Source organism: Nelumbo nucifera, chromosome 4 (genome assembly GCF_055504915.1).
Source record: "Nelumbo nucifera cultivar China Antique chromosome 4, China Antique-T2T, whole genome shotgun sequence".
NCBI classification, from domain to species: Eukaryota; Viridiplantae; Streptophyta; class Magnoliopsida; order Proteales; family Nelumbonaceae; genus Nelumbo; species Nelumbo nucifera.
Genome location: NC_142652.1, coordinates 32,763,663 through 32,780,270, shown reverse-complemented (window position 1 = coordinate 32,780,270; position 16,608 = coordinate 32,763,663). Strand labels below are relative to the sequence as shown.

Genomic DNA, 16,608 nt, shown 5'->3' with positions numbered 1-16,608 from the left:
CGAGCTCGATGGCATCTGCTTTCATTGTTGGCCAATAATACCCCTGTCGAAGTGCCTTCTGGGCGAGGGCCCTGCCCCCCAAGTGTCCACCGCACAATCCCTCATGAGTGTCGCGGAGTACGAGCTCGGCTTCGATAGGTCGCAAGCAACGTAGGTAGGGGAGCGTGTAGGATCTCCGGTATAGCCATTCATCTATCATTACGTATTTGGCTGCCTAGCGCTACACCCTTCTGGCTGCATTACGATCTGCAGGGAGGGTCCCATGTAGCAAAAAGCTCGAGAGCGGGTCAATCCAGCTCGGCTCTGCTTGAACGACGAGAGTGACCTCCTCTGCCCCCCCGAGAATGCGAGGCCGAGGCAGGTCCTCTATGTACACGGTTCTCAAGGTGACGTCGCTAGTGCTAGCTAACTTGGACAGGGCGTTAGCCTCAGCGTTCTCCGACCTAGGGATTTGCCTGATAAAGTGTGACTGGAAGTTGAGCAGGGCTTCTCTGACTTTGGCTAAGTAGGCGATCATGGTTGGCTCGCGAGCTTCGTACTCGCCAGTGACCTAGTTGACCACGAGCTGGGAGTCGCTGTAGATAACGATGTGCTTGGCTTTTACTTCTTTGGGTAGAGCTAGTCTAGCTATCAACGCCTCATACTTTGCTTCATTGTAAGATGCCGCGAACTCGAAGTGTAGCGCGTATTCCATTTTCGTGCCACTTGGACCGTGCAGAACTATTCCGGCTTCGTTGCCCTGTTGGTTCGAGGAGCCATCTACGTGAAGGATCCAGGGCTCCTCATCCCAGCTCACGCTTGGCCGAACTAGGAGAGATGCCACACTGGCTGCTACCTCACGGGGCTCGGACTCGACCGGCTTGGGAGCTTTGGGCTCACCCGAGCTGGGAGCCTCGTGCTCAACCGGCTTGGGGACTTCGGAGCTGAATGTGCATTCGATGATAAAATCTGCTAAGGCTTGGGCCTTAATGGCAGTTCGCAGCTTGTACTGGAGGTCGTACTCGCTAAGCTCAACGGCCCACTTCGTCAACCAACCAGAGACCTCGGGTTTAAGTAAGATTTGCCTCAGAGGCTTGTCGGTGATAACGATAACAGTGTGAGCCTGGAAATATGGGCGGAGCCTTCGTGCTGCAATTACCAGAGCATATGCTAGCTTTTCTATCTCCGGATATCTCGTCTCCGCTCCCTATAATATTTTACTAACATAGTAGATGGGTCGTTGGACCCGATCTACTTCCTTTATTAGTACCGAACTGACCACTTCGTCGCTTGCCGAGAGGTACAGTTCCAAAACATCACCCTCCTTGGGTCGAGTTAAGATCGGTACACTAGCAAGGTATTTTTTGAGCTCGTCAAACACGAGCTGGCAGTCTTGGGTCCACTCGAACCCTTTGCTCTTAATTTCCTTAAAGAATGGCAGACATCGGTCCGCCGATTTGGACATGAAACGGCTCAGGGCGGCTATGCAACCATTCAACATCTGAACCTCTTTTAACTTCTGGGGTGGTCTCATGTCTAAGATGGCCTTAACCTTATCCGGGTTGGCCTCGATGCCGCACCGGTTAACGATGTATCCTAGAAACTTGCCCGAGGTCACACCGAATACACACTTGTTTGGGTTCAGTCTCATATTAAACTTATGTAGAATTTCAAAAACAGAATGCAAGTCTTGTATTAATTCATGTGAAAATTGAGTTTTGACGGCCATGTCGTCTACATAGCATTCTACTTTTCTGCCAATTAGTGGTGCAAACAACTTATTTACAAGCCGTTGAAAGGTTGCCCCTGTGTTTTTCAACCCGAAGGGCATAACCTTGTAACAGTACAAACTGAACTCCGTGATGAAAGCAGTCTTTTCTTCGTCCGTCGGGTCCATCTTGATTTGATTATAGCCCAAATAGGCATCCAAGAAACTTAGCGACTCGTGCCCTGAGGTCGCGTCCACCAAGTGGTCAATTCTAGGGAGCAGGAAGCAGTTTTTTCGGCAGGCCCGGTTTAGGTCGGTGTAGTCAACGCACATGCGCCACTTGCCGTTGGCCTTCTTCACCAGGATGGGGTTGGCTACCCAGCTAGGGTAGTGGACTTCTCTTATGAAGTCAGCTGCGAGTAGTTTCTCGACCTCCTCATCGACCGCTTTCCACCGTTCCGGGGCTAGGTTGCGTTTCTTCTGTCTAACGGGCCTAATAGTTCGGATCGTAGAGGCTCCTGGACGGAAGCGCCGATCTGAAGCATCCGAGCTAGGTCTGCCGCTGAGGTCGGGACTGCGACTGTCTCTTCCGTGGGCGTGGCTCATTCTTCGCCTTGTTCCGTAGGCCGCTCCAGTTCGAGGTCGTCGGCCACCTTGGTCTTTCCCTTCAGGGTGGCAACATAACACTTGCGGGACTGGAGCTGGTCGCCCCGTGCTGCCCCCACACCGAAGTTTGTTGGGAACTTCATAGCCAAATGGTAAGTGGAGACCACCGCCGTTGGACATGGGTGATCGATCGACCTATTATGGCATTGTAGGGGGAGGGGGTCGCAACCACCAGGAAGTCGTGTTTGAATCTGACCACACAAGGCCATGTGCCAACTTCCACAGGTACTGCTATTTTCCCAAGGGGCCGGACTTCTTCTCCGCTGAAGCCAACCAAAGGAGTGTCTGTGGGCTTCAGGTCGCTTCTCTACAACTGAAGCTGGTCAAACACAACTTTGAAGAGGATGTTGGCCGAGCTGCCTGAGTCAACGAGTACGCGCCTGACCTCGAAGTCATTGATTCTCAGCTTTATTACGAGCACGTCATCGTGGGGATAGTGGACCCCTCGCGCATCATCTTCTGTGAAGAAAATTGGCTCTTCTGTCTTCGGCCGCTTTGGGGGATTTTGCTCTTTCCGGGTGGCCTCACAAACTGATGTCCGAGTTGCTGCTGAAGTGCAAACCGCAACGATCGAATCTCCCACTCTCATGTGGATGGTTCCCCGAACTGGCCTCTCCTCCGGAGGCTGCCTCTGCGGTTGTTCGGCAACCTGCTGCTGGACTCGGGAGCATCCTTACTGTGCTCCCCTTGCCAACCTGTTTTATTACTTTTGTTATTATTATTTTGTACAAAGTTTCTCAAATATTCGTGATGGATGAGCTCTTCTATTTCGTTGCGGAGGTTTTTACAACTCTCGGTACTGTGACCGTGATCTTTGTGAAAACTGCAATACGGATTCTTATTTCTCTCATTGGGATTCCCTCTCAGACGGCGTGGCCACTTCACGTACGGGGCGTCCTTGATCGCCATCAGGATTTTGGCCCGCTTCGCGTTCAGTGGGGTGTAATCAGCTCAGTCCGCTACAGGAGCTCGAAACAATTGACCCGACTTTGCCCCCCGAGCTGTATCCTTTTTCTTTCGTCTGTCCCCTTGACTGGAAGGCTCTCCTTCCCTCTTTCTTTTTTCGGGCGCGCCCTCGCCCTTTCGGTTGATCTCCTCTTCGGTGGCTATGAACCTGTCCGCGAGCTTCAGAAACTCGGTTATGGTCACTAGTTGGTTGACAACCATGTGCCATTTGAACTCTTTGTGTGTCACGCCCTTCTTGGCTGCTGCAAGGTGTACGGTGGGGTCCCGGCGCGATATCTGCATACAAGCATTGTTGAACCGCTTGATATAGCCCCGGATGGACTCCCTCTCTCTGCACTATGCTGAGGAGGCTTTCTTCAATTCGCGGGCACCGTTTGCTGGTGACGAAGTGGGACGTGAAGGCCTGTGCGAACTGCGCCCAACTTCTTATCGATCCAGGTGCCAAGTTCCGGTACCATGTACGGGCTACTCCTCTGAAAGTAGTGGAGAAGGCCACGCACATGCACGACTCACTGGCTCTCGCCAGGTGCATTTGTGACTGGAAGGCATCTACGTGATCATTTGGGTCAAACGACCCGTCATACTTGTCGAGAGGGGGGAACTTGAAGTCTTTAGGCATTGGGATTGCCAGAAGTTTGGGAGACAGGGGGATGGGACTGAGAGGAGGGGAGCTTTGGCTTCGGCTGAGCTTACCTCTTATCTGCCCCCGAGCTCGGGCAAATTGCGGGTGACAGACCGGTGAGCTCGGCGGCGGCGTCTCTGCTTCTTGGTGAGCTCGGCATTTGTGCTGCTCACCTCTGCGCTGTCTAGAATGGTTTGTGCCGGAAGTAGCTCGGGCCGCCAATGATGGTTGCGGACAGAGGGATCCTACTTGGAGTCTGCAGCCAGGATCTCAAACCGGTTCTCAAGGAGCGGGGCTTCAAACTTTGACTGTCTAGGTGATGTATACCTGGCGAGCTAGGGTCCTCCCGGCTTGACCGCCCGCGGTGAGACCGGGGTAGCCAGTCTCTCTTGTCTGCCGCGGGAGGAGGCCTAGCTTTTAGGAGGGTTTTGAGGGGCTTCTCCTTGGCAAGAGGGGTGTTCGTCCTGGCGGCGAGACCTAGCTCGCTGTGAGGTCGGGTGCCGAGGCGGAAGCTGCGGCTGCTGAAGCTGAGGTTGAGGCAGTTGGGGGGAACTGCTGCTGGTAGTGGTACTGGGAGACGTGGTGCAACACTTGCTGCTGATAGAGCTGTTGTTGTTGGAGTTGCTGCATTTGGGCTTGCATGACCCGCATGCATGGCACCAGGTCGTCGAGCTGGCTCTGGCTGGTTGCCAGAGGAACAACAGTTGGTTCAACAAAGGTTGTTTCCACAGAGAAAGGAAGGGGAACACCCACAGGCGCCATCGCTCGCGACACGTTAAGGCTGGGGACTCCGTCCACCGGGAGAGGAATGGTGAATTGTCCTATGCAGACCGTGGGAACCTGGGGTTGTTCCCTAGAGTTATCCATCTCCATGCTTCGTCCAACGTTGCTTGAGGAAGCCATGAGTGTTGAATTTTTTCAAGAAAGAAAAGAACTGTGAAAGTTTAGAGAGAAAGGCCTTTTGAAGCGTTTCCCACAGACGACGCCAAATGATGGTGCGTGATTCGGTCACTCCTAGTGGCACTCGCGTGGCTTCCCAAGAAGTACCTGAGATGAGGAAGAAGAAGAATCCCCAGGGGGTTCGCCCGGCGGGAACGCTCCGAAGATTAAGTTAGTATTTTGAGTAAGAAGCAAAGAGAAGATAAAAACTAAGAGTGAGGTAGCGCAAGAGATTTCAAGAAGATCCCCCGTTCCTTGATACTAGCTCCTTATAACAGAAATCCATTGTATCAGGCCCACAGGCCTCTGATAGGGCGGGTATAACCGCCACTGTCAGCCTGCCGCAGCCGTTATTGACAGGGCTAAGGTGGCACACGCGGGGCCGTCGCCGCAGTCATGTGTAAGGCACCTTCTAAAGGTGGCAGACACGATGCTGTTTGACAAGGGATATGGCCGTTGTTCCCAGATTTGTCAGGTACGGTGGTCGGCAAAAGGTCTTCCTGCGATGTGACGGACTACCCTTCTGCGAGCTACCCTGTGCCGGGTTATCCTGTAAGCGGCGTGCTGCCTGTGGCAAGCTATGCCGAGCTGGCTGACCCGAGGTGTCTATAACTCGGGGTGTCCAGAGAAGGATCGGTGCGTTCCTGTCTGGGAGTGGCCCGAGGTCCATTAGGAGGAGTTCGGGCCTCAAGAGAGGTCAGGGTACCCCGAACTCGGGGCGCCTTAACCCTGGGGATGAGGTGCAGATAAGGTGGCCCCCAACGAGTAGTTCATCCGCCCAGTTGCCGAGCTCAACTCGGTGGGACCTTCCCTCCGAGTTGTGGTTGCATCCGTTGCGCTGTCACGCTGAGACTGTTTGTGCAAGGTCACGCTCACATGTACCCGTGCTGCAAGATCGGGCCAAATCACCCTGCATCATATATATATATATATGTATATGTATATGTATATGTATATATTTAAAGTACAATGCAATTCGGGTCATAATGACATTAAATATATATGGATGTTTGTTGTGGGTTCCTTATAAGTCATAAAAGCTAAATCCAAATACCACACGTCATATATGGTTGCTCTTACTAGGATTGCTAATACGAATTCACATGTTCATTTTGATAACTATTATTAGACATAAAAGTATCGAATATACAGAAAAATAGAAAATGTGTACTTGGGTTGTTTGCACTCTCTTCATATATCTCTCTTTTCACTGTGCAAAACAATGATTTCAGATGTATCTGTATCTATAACCATACTGCTATTAAAAAGTGGGAATGATGTCTAACAAATTTGGGCCTTTTTTATTATCTTTTTAAATTTGGTCCCCGTACATGTGAGGGCAAAAAATGTAATTTGAAAACTACTTTCCACTTCATTATGTGCACTCTCATTAAGTCTCATATTAAGGCATTAATTCCCATTCTTTCTCATTTAAATCAAATAGGTCAACCTATCATCCCATAATTAAATAACAAAAGTATAAAAAATATATAAGATAAAGAAAACTTCTAAAAAAAATCAACCACATCTCCAATATATTAGATAATTATCGTATTAAGCAAAGAAAGTATAACAAATAATAAGTATTGTTAATGATCAAAATGGAATACAAGATTTAAAACTGATTCAAAAATGAAACCATTTTATTGTCTAGGTGTTGGGTTATTAGTGGTTCAGCCATTTGGAATAAATGAATCAACCCATGATATCATAGTTAAATAATAAAATTATTAAAATATAAAATATAAAGAAAACAAAGAAAAAATTAAGCACATCTCTAATATTATATATTAATCAATTAAACAAAAATAAGTGTGATAAACAAAAGATATTTTTATTAATGATGTAAATAAAATACAAAATTTATACCCAATTTGAAAATGAAACAGCTTTTCTATCTAGGTGGTGGGTCAATAATTTAACCTTCCAGGTCAAATGGGTCAACTAGTTATGATATCAAAAATTAAATAATAAATATTGAAAAAAGATAGAAAACAAAGTATAGAAAAGTATATAGATTGTAGAAAACATTTGGGCACATTTCTAATATTATATATTCATCATATCAAACAAAAATAATCATAAAAATAAGATATTTTTTATTAATGATAAAATGAAATACAAAACTTAAATTGATCCAAAAGTAAATTGGTATTTCTATCCAAATGGTGGTTCAATGTTTCAAAGCCATGATATTGTAATTAAATAATAAAAATTTGATACACACACAAACGCACAAATAAGGCATGAGCCTCATTTAATTCCTAGACTTGGCTTGGCTTAACTTGCCTAACTTTTTATAAATGAAGGTAAGGCCTCCACTCCCATTCTTGAGTATTGTGGGACTTGAACAACACTTTGAGTGTTACATTGAGTATTGTTTCAAGTCATGCACTACCTATGAATGAAAATGAATGCCTTGCGTAGGAGGACTACTCTCGTATTTGAGTTGACTCAAGTGAAAGTTGACACTATGTTGATACATGTATCAACTCATGAATACGTTTGTGTTAAAACTTTTATATTTTATATATAAATAAAATATCTGCTTGACTATGTTAATGGGTCAGGGATAAGACATTAGTTCTTTTTTTTTGTATCTTATCCATTTCTGTTATTAATAACAATTATTTTCATTTTTAAACATAATTTTGTTTAATATGATGAATATATGTTCATTATAAATTTTATAATATATGATTTTTATTTTATAGTTTAACTTATGACTTCAGAAGTTTAGTTGTTTGAATGAGAGGGAAATGTGGTTTCAAATTTTCAATTGAGTTTTAGAATATTGGTTTTAGTTTATCATTGTGTTTTTATCCCATAGTCAAATCAACTAGTCATAATTGTTGACTTATCACCCAACTATGATTTTGGGGGTCCATTTACCACCTAGTTGCTTGTTAGAAACTATTGACTTAGTCAATACTCAATAACATGGTGACTTGTGTAATTCAGCCATTTAGCTGCTTAACCCAAAAGCAGGATCATAGGTAGATATTAATTATATTTTTTCTTGGTTTTTTTATTTCGTTTTCATTAACAATAAAAAATAACCTTTATTTTTTAGTATGATGAATATATAACATTATAGATATTGTCATATTTTTCCATAAAATTTAATTTTTTTCAACATATTGTATTTTTATCTATTTTTTAATTTTTTAATTTTTAATTATGATATCATTGGTTAATACTATTGATCCACCACATGGATTGAAAATCATTTTGTTGTTGGGTTAATTTTAAATGATGTATTCGGCTTATAATTATTAGTAAAAGAGTATTTTATTTTTTCACACTTGTTTTTGTTTAATATAATGAATATATGATATTAGAGATTATGTGTAGTTATTTTTTTTGTCCTTGGTGTGTTCCTACTTGTTTTAAATAACCATTATTAAATTATAACATCATGGGTTGATCCATTTGATCTGAAAGGTTGATCCATTGACTTGACACCTAAATAGGAAAACAATTTTATTTCTAGATCAATTTTAAAATTTGTATTTCATCTACATCATTACTAAAGTAATTCTTATTTATCACTTTTTTGTTTAATATGATTAATGTATAAAATTACATGTGTCTATTTTTTTGTGTAATTTTCAATAATTCTTTGTATGCTTTATATGTTAAAAAAAGTAGTATTTAGATATAACATCATGGATGGGCTCATTTTACCTGAATGGTAGAACCATTAACTATCTACTCAAATAGGAAAATGGTTTTATTTCTAATTTTATTGATTTTAAGTTGTTTATTCTATCTCCATCATTAATTAGTAAGAATAATTCTTATTTATCATATTTATTATATGATGAATATATAATATTAGAGATGTACCCAAAACTCTATAGATTTTTTTTTTGTTTATATCTATTATAAATTTTAAAATTTTCTCTAATTATGGAATCATGGGTTGACCTATTTGATCCAAAAAGATTGAACTACTTACCCACTACATTAAAACAACCAATCTCATTTTCATGCTAGTTTTAAAAATAGAGATATTTATACTTTTGAAATTACCATTTATGGATTTAACTAGTAAAATTTAATATTGAGAACAAAGATGCCTTAAATACAAGACTTGTGAGAGAGAATGAGAGTTATAATTAATACCTTAAACATGAGATTTAATGAAAATGAATAAATAAATTGAATACCCATAAGCTATGGGGAGCTATTTACACTATTGTATAGTTATAGACTAGAGAGAGAGAATTGCTTCATTTGCAACCCTAAATTAATTATTCCCTTCATTTGCCATACATTTAAGAATCTAACAGTTTGAAAGTTCAAGCCAAACACGGCCTAATTATTAAAGAATCAATTCAAACCAAACCAAATACGGCCTACTTATTGAGGAATCAGGATTCAATTTGACACTGTAGAGAGAAACGGAGTGTGTTGGGAAATTGGGATAGAGACGTTGTTAGAAACCGAATTTACACGCTCTGTCCTTCCTTGTCAATCTTGGACGCTTGGTAATCACACAAGTCTCGCTTCCCACAGAAATAAAAGGCAAAACCGTAATATCAACAAAATTCCAGGACATTTCTATTTTCACGCCATCTCTCTCTCTGTCTAAGAGGCCAGTCAATCACAAATGGGTCGAGCTCGATTCGATCCGAAAACCCCCATACAAGGAACTGAGGAAGGAAAGCTGGCGAGGAAAAACAATATTATATCAAAATGGGCGCAATGAATGATCCGACCCATGCCAGACCGCACGTGCTCTCTGCACTCCCAGATTCTCTCTCCTCCCTACAAAGACTCATGTCCACTCTCCTTCCCTCTGTTTTCTTCTTCTCTCTCCCACGCTCTGACGCTCTCCCTCTTTTTTCTTTCTAATTTCCAATACTTTCTCCGAGGAAAAAAAAAAAAAAAAAATAGAAGCAAGAGAGGGAAAGAAAGAGGAAACAGAGAGAGAGAGAGACAGACAGAGAGAGCGCGAGCTCTTACGATGCCGAGAAGACGAGCACAAGAGATCTCATCGTAAGAGCTGCAAGGAGGGAGGAGGTAAAGAGAGATGCACCCGTACAATCGGCTGTCGAGTAGCGGCCACAACACACCTTCACCACCGCAGTCGCCGCTCCGGTCCCCGAGGTATCGGAAGGGGAAGGGCGGGAGGCCAGGACTTCAGCCTCGGACACTCGCGCAGCGACTCGCGTGGACCTTACTGTCTGTCTTCCTCCGTCGCCAGGGCGTTTTCCTCTTCGCGCCTCTCATTTATATCGCCGGGATGCTGCTGTACATGGGCACCGTCTCATTCGACGTCGTTCCGCATATCAAGCCTCGCCCTGCCCCGGGTTCTGTCTACAGAAGCCCCCAACTCTATGAAAAGCTCCGGCCTGAGATGGACTCTGATAATTCTTCCGCCGATGGGGTCAGTTGCTTCTTGATTTCTTTCTTTCAAATCGATCGCTGGAGTCGAAATTTTGATTGACCTTGAAATAGAACATGATTCCAATCTTTTTATTAATTGAAATAGGGTGTAGATTTTGTGGTTATTTCTTCTACAAGATTTTGATCTATCAGTGTCTTGGATTTGTTAATTTCGTTGAGAAGTATGTATGGCACTAGATACAGCGGAGATCTGAAGAATGAGGTACTTTAGCTGAGAGTGGCTGTTCATATTTCAAAATAAGAAGGGAAGTGACATTTTTTTTTTCCGTTGGTTTGGAAAGAACTATTTTTGAGAACTTGGATCATGCAATCATCTGCTTTGCTTTTGGTTTTCCATATCGTGCTGCGTTGGTGTCTCTTTGGAAGTGGCAATGTCATTGGTTGGTGCCTGCCGAATGGAGATTTAGGTAGCTGAACTAATGTTACTCTTTGTATTATGGTTGTCGATGCCCTGACTTACTGGTTGCCAGATAAAAGTGTAGAAAGGATGCTTTTAGGAGAAATTTAGTAAGATTAAGAAATAAGTGGACATTGAGTTAGTACATAATGAACTATTATGCTTTATCATGCTTGGTGCATGGTGCACCTCAAAGTCCAACAAGAGAACTTCCAAATACGCTGTACTAGAAGTCTATGTATATATGGCCAAAACCATAGGTGCATCCTCTAATTTGCTTCATCGAGCTTTACATATTTTAGTTGATGGTTTATTGGTTGGCTTAAATTTGGCAAGTTTGCTAAAAGTTCAAAGATCAATCTGAGGTTTTTTGGTTTCAATGCAATTGAAATGCTTTGGGAAATTTCATGCTTGTTTCACATATCAGAACATGATTGAGTTTACTAGGAAAAGAAATTCATGCCACTGGTTTACCTTGCACTGAAAGAAATTGAAACTATCCTCCAAATTCTCACCTCTTTACTCCTACTATTATTTTACTCCACGTGATGTTATCAGTGTATTTTTGTGTGGTATACTCCTTTCTCTCTTGAAGATTTTGATGGTAACACCTACTTCTAAATCTGAAATAACAAAATGGTGTTGAGCCTAAAACCACAAGAAGTTACTAAAAAATGTGAAGTGAGTGCTGTCTTTGGGGAAGGTAGAATAAACAAGTTATTTTTGGGCATTAATCCTATTGGGTTTTGAAGACGAGTTTGCTACATTTGGGAGCATATAATATTTGAATCTTAGTGGGGGATTCAGTATTGTATGCTGCAAATGAACTATAATACTTATACTTGTATTTTGATGTTAAGGGGACTTTGCCCTTCCATGCTTTTTGATAATAACATTTGCTGACAGACTTTACACATTAGAAAAAGAATAAACTCTTAAGCTCAACTATCCAGAATAAACACATTATAGAAGGAAATACCAATGGTCAGTGTCCTAGTGTAAGCATCCAAATTATCTTTACCTGAGGTACTACAATGGGGTTTGGAAGTGTACCTTTCCAACTGGAATTAAAATTACTATTCTTTTTTTTTTTGGTTGGGCAAATGAGCTACAACAGGGGTAATTCTCCCCCAATTCTCAAATGCCCCAAACCCTGGAGAAGCCGTGAATGTAGGATTAATCCCAGGTCTCTGCTACAACCAGCCAGAGATCTTACAAGAAAGCTACTTGGAACCTTCAAGAACAGCATTTTTTCCTCTGGGAGTGGGGGAAGCTACTTAAACGAGGAATGAGGATTTCCTACATACAAGGACTTTTGTACATTTGTACTATGGATAAACATAACCTAAAGTTTGTCTTTTGGGGAGGTGAATGAAAAGCATGGAAATATTCTGGGAAATGAATGGGCATTCCGCAATGTACTTGTATACATCATTTTAGCAAGATAGTCAAAGATTGTCCACATGTAGAATTTATGAGAATCAGAGAAACTATGTAATCATATAGGCAATATGAAATATGCAGCTAAGAATCAAGTCAGGACTCTAGGATTTTATTTGCAGGACTGTAGAATTGAAAGACCATTGAATGAAAAAAAAAATGATAAGATCTCATTTATATTTTTTGATTTATTCTGAAGAGCTACATAACTTGGGGGGGGGGGGGGTAGCCCATCCCCCAATCCAGGTGCAGGCGGGATCCGATCCCAAGTCTCTGCTACAACCAGCAGGAGACCTTACCAACCCGCTGGTTGGCACCTTGCTGATCTTTTTCATTATATTCAACTTCACTAATGAGTACTATCAGAAAAAATTCACTTTCATCAATTGGAGAAGATTTTGTGTTACTCCTTTTATGAACAGATATATCATGCATATTGCTGATAAAAAATCAGATGCCATGCATAGAAGGATTAAGAAAGATGACGGTCATTTCTTTCTAGCATGTGATATGACTAAAGATGGTTGGGGCTTTTTTTCTGCCTTCATGTTCCATTCCATATGCATTAGAGGTTACATGCCATTCATTGCACATGAAGTACTTCAGGGATGGTCATCCATTTTTGAAGACAAGGGGCAAATAATAGAAGATCACATTGTTTGTGGTGGTACCATGGGTGCATATGGTGAGAATGAAGTAGAAGATTATTTGAAGGCAAATGAAGGGTGCTTTTGCAGATGTGCAGACATTTGTTCAATCTTGTTCAACTGTGTATTTGTGTTGAAGAGTTCAAAGCCAATATACTTGGATACCCATACAAGGGTGCTGTGTCGTGTTGGATACTTCATTTTTTAGTGTGTATATTGTATCCAATACTTTATTCAGCTGTCTTCTTGCCATATCCCAGGTAAGAGATTCAGTGGGAAGATATGGAAAAGGATTGAGGAATATAGTGAGACATTTATTATGAATGAGAATTTTCAATCCTCTTTAATTGTATATCACTTTATTTATATAGCAATAAAATATTTTCTTTGTTTTTTTGATAAGTAAAAAATATTTTCTTTGTTACCCATCAGAGAAATGAAAGAAAAATCGGGAAGTGTAGTTGTATATATATATATATGAACCTTTATAAGGAACTCATTACATAGATCCTTATAGATGAGTTTGATTTTCTTAGCCTTATTTGTTTCAAATGAAACAATTTTCTATGGAGAATATCTTTGGCAAGTGCAATAAAGTAACGGAAGACTTTAATAATAAATTATATCCTTTTCAAAATAATAGTTCAATTCCCCCAGCATTAATCGTGTTTTTATGCATGTGCATTTTTTTCCTTTTGTTCTCATAATTTAGTTGACCGTGTCACCATGAAAGGGAAATAACCCCTTTTAAGAATTTGATCAGACTTAGTTGGACCTTGATGGAGACCCAATTGTGCTTCACCCCTGTTGCCATTAATTGATCAGGTCAATGTCAACCTTATCAATCTGGCTTATCAGTTTTTCTTTAGGCCATTTTATGTTCTGGTTGACTTGGGTTGGACTAGGTGCATTCTAATTTACCAAATGTCTACAAAAGTTACCTTCATGATTTGTGACCATCATTTTGTTCCGATAAAGGATCTGCCTCCGCTCAGGCCCTTTAGTTTTTTTTTTTTTTTTTTTTGACAAGTAAATCAGACCCTTAAAAAATGTGTTCATTGTTTGCTCTGTTGTTTTTCTTACAAATTTATTGATTGTATCTTCTGCTATTTATGGAGATTTTCTGTTAACACATGTTATTAAATTTACTGCAGTTGGTGACTGTGTGGAGGCACCCTTACAGAGGTGGTGAGTGGAGACCATGTATAAACAAAACATTAGGAGGTATGGACTAGAGAATTAAAATTTAGGGATTTAATACTGTTGTTTGTTTTGCTACTATGCCTATCTATATGAACATTGATCTGCTGTTTCTGTAGATATTGGAAAGCATTTCTATGTTTTTACTTGACTTGGCTGGCTCTAATAAGAAGTTTTTGACAGATTAGTATAGCCATAAGCATTGCTTCATACAAAAAGTTCCTGTTTTGGTTGTTTTCATATGCAACAAGTTTTCATGTGCATTTTTTACTGCTTTATAGTTTATACAAGGATTTTTTTTCTCCTTTTGGAAATGCTTGTAGTGAGAAAAGCCAAAATTCCACCTTTTAGCAATATCTTATTATGTAAATTATTTTGATCTCCTTCCAAGCTGAGGGTTAGTTTGTGCATGGACATTTTGTGTGGGAAACTCTCCTTCCTTACATGTTCTTATTTCTTTTCATAGTCGTCCTTAAATGCTTCTCACATTACTTATTAAAACAAAAATAATTCTATTTGTATGGTGATTCTCTTTCTGTATTTGAGAATCAGGAATTATAGCACCTCAAAGGCCTTCTTGGCCCAAAAGGACAAAAAGGGGTGGTTATAGCACCTCGAAGGCCTTCTTGGAAAGCCATTGTTGGAGTCTTGTCTTCCTTTCATCCTTTCATTAGATTTGATGTGTGCTCAGGTATCTGTTTTGGGAGGATATTTGGATTGGGAACACTCCCCTTAAGGACGGGTTCTTGGTAATGTATTCTCTTTCCCTAAATAAATTCAAAGCTATTTCCTCATTCTATGTATCTAAGAGGACCTGGCATTTGGGCCTGAGAAGAGGGTTAAGGGATTCAGAAATGGCTTGTGCAGATAAACTATTCACTCTTTTGAGTTCAACTTTCCTAGATCTTTCTTACCCAGACAATAGAATATGGATAGAATCTGCTTCAGTTCTTTTTTGATCAGAAGAATCCACTTCAGGGTTCTTCTCTTGCTCCTCTTTTTTCAATGCTCTAATTCAGCCTACTATTGCGCCTGTCTCCTTTCTTGCTAAAGAAGTGTGGTGTACTCCTATTCCACTAAAAGTTAGGGTTTTTGTTGGGAAGTGGCTCTCCAAAAGATCAATACCATGGACGTACTTCAAAGAAAAAAGGCCAAGTTGTTGCCTTTCCCCACATGTTTGTTGTCTTTTCTTAAGGAGTGGTGAGACAATGCCTCATCTATTGATCTCTTGTCCTTTTGCTTCTTACTTATGGGATTGGTTCTCCTCTCTCTTTGTTGCAGGTGGAATCCCCCCCCCTTGTGTGTGCTGAACCTTTTTGACTCTAGTTTCTTCCAACAACTAAAGAAAAGGGATAGGGGTAATGTGGAGAATAACAAGAGTAGCCATCCTTTGGTTGATTTGGGAAGAAAGAAATAATAGGATTTTCCAAGGGCAAGAAAAGTTCAAGGAAGCACTTGTTGAGTGCATTACCATCAAGATTCTGCATTGGCTGAAAGCTTTGCAACTTTTCAAGGACTTCTCCTCAGTTGATTTAATTAGAAGTTGGAGTACTATAGCCGTATCCTCTTCCTCTTTTATGGTTCAAGAGAGTTGGTCCCCATTGCTACAGTTTAGGGTGAAGTTGAATTTTGATGGAAGCTCCTTAGGTAATGTAGATCCTTCGGGAATTGGGGGTGTCTTTAGAAATGAGGAAGGAAGATGTCGACTCTATACTCGGGCCCGATTGGGGTGGGAGACTGTTTAAGGGCAGAAGTCAAGGCCTTACTCCAAGGCTTGAGATTGGCAGAACAATGGGGAATGCAACACTTAGAAGTGGAAGGAGACTCCAAGCTGGTAATAAGGTGGATGCAAGTTAGAAATCTTGGAGTGTGGTCACTCAGACTCAGACAACCACTAAGAGACTAAGCTGGTAATAGGGTGGATGCAAGTTAGAAACCTGGGAGTGTGGTCACTCAGACAGCCACTAAGTGAAATTGTTAACTTGGCAAAGGAGCTTGGGGTGCAATTTAAATGGGTAAGAAGGTCAGCAAATGGAATGGCTGACGCTTTAGCTAAGCAAGGAGTTGATAGAAAAGCTTTGTTTTGGGCTAATATTGTTTTGGCTTCTCCAACCATCCTTCGGGTGGTGATATTTGTACTCTTTTTTTTTAACTTCATCAATGAAAGTTAATATTTCCTATCAATTTTTTTGACATGCAACTACTCTATTAAATGCATATTATATCATAATTTGTATTTGAAATATTGATAACAAAATTATATTTGAAATATTAAAATTAATTTATTTGAAATGCTATTATCTTTAGATTCAATGATTTGCTATGTTTTGAGAGGAAATTAATGTTATTAGTGATTTTTTTTGATAAGTAACTCTAAGATTTTATTTATATAAATTGAATCTGAACAAGCGTTACAAGCATCCTTTGGATAGGATAGAGGTTACTACCACCCCCAAGTATACAATATACCAATTACAATTGAGCCCAATACAACTGATCTCTATTAACCCCTTGTTTTGCTAAAGCATCAGCCAACCCATATGCAGATCTCTGCACCCATTATATTTCATATTGATGCTCCTTGAGTCCTTGCAAATCACTTCATCTGTTTTAGTTTGTTTCTGTATCC

The 16,608-nt window shown here is 41.0% G+C and overlaps 1 protein-coding gene across 1 annotated transcript in view; it reads left to right on the top strand.

Annotated features, from left to right (window-relative positions):
* The first annotated feature begins 9,686 nt into the window (after window positions 1–9,686).
* The window catches only part of LOC104609960 (protein ESMERALDA 1-like), a 32,514-nt gene continuing 25,592 nt past the window's right edge, over window positions 9,687–16,608 (top strand). Inside the window, exons 1-2 of the mRNA XM_010276413.2 lie at window positions 9,687–10,275; window positions 13,934–14,003. Coding sequence (XP_010274715.1) covers window positions 9,919–10,275; window positions 13,934–14,003 — 427 coding nt within the window. The 5' untranslated portion in view covers window positions 9,687–9,918. The remainder of the gene's footprint in view (window positions 10,276–13,933; window positions 14,004–16,608) is intronic.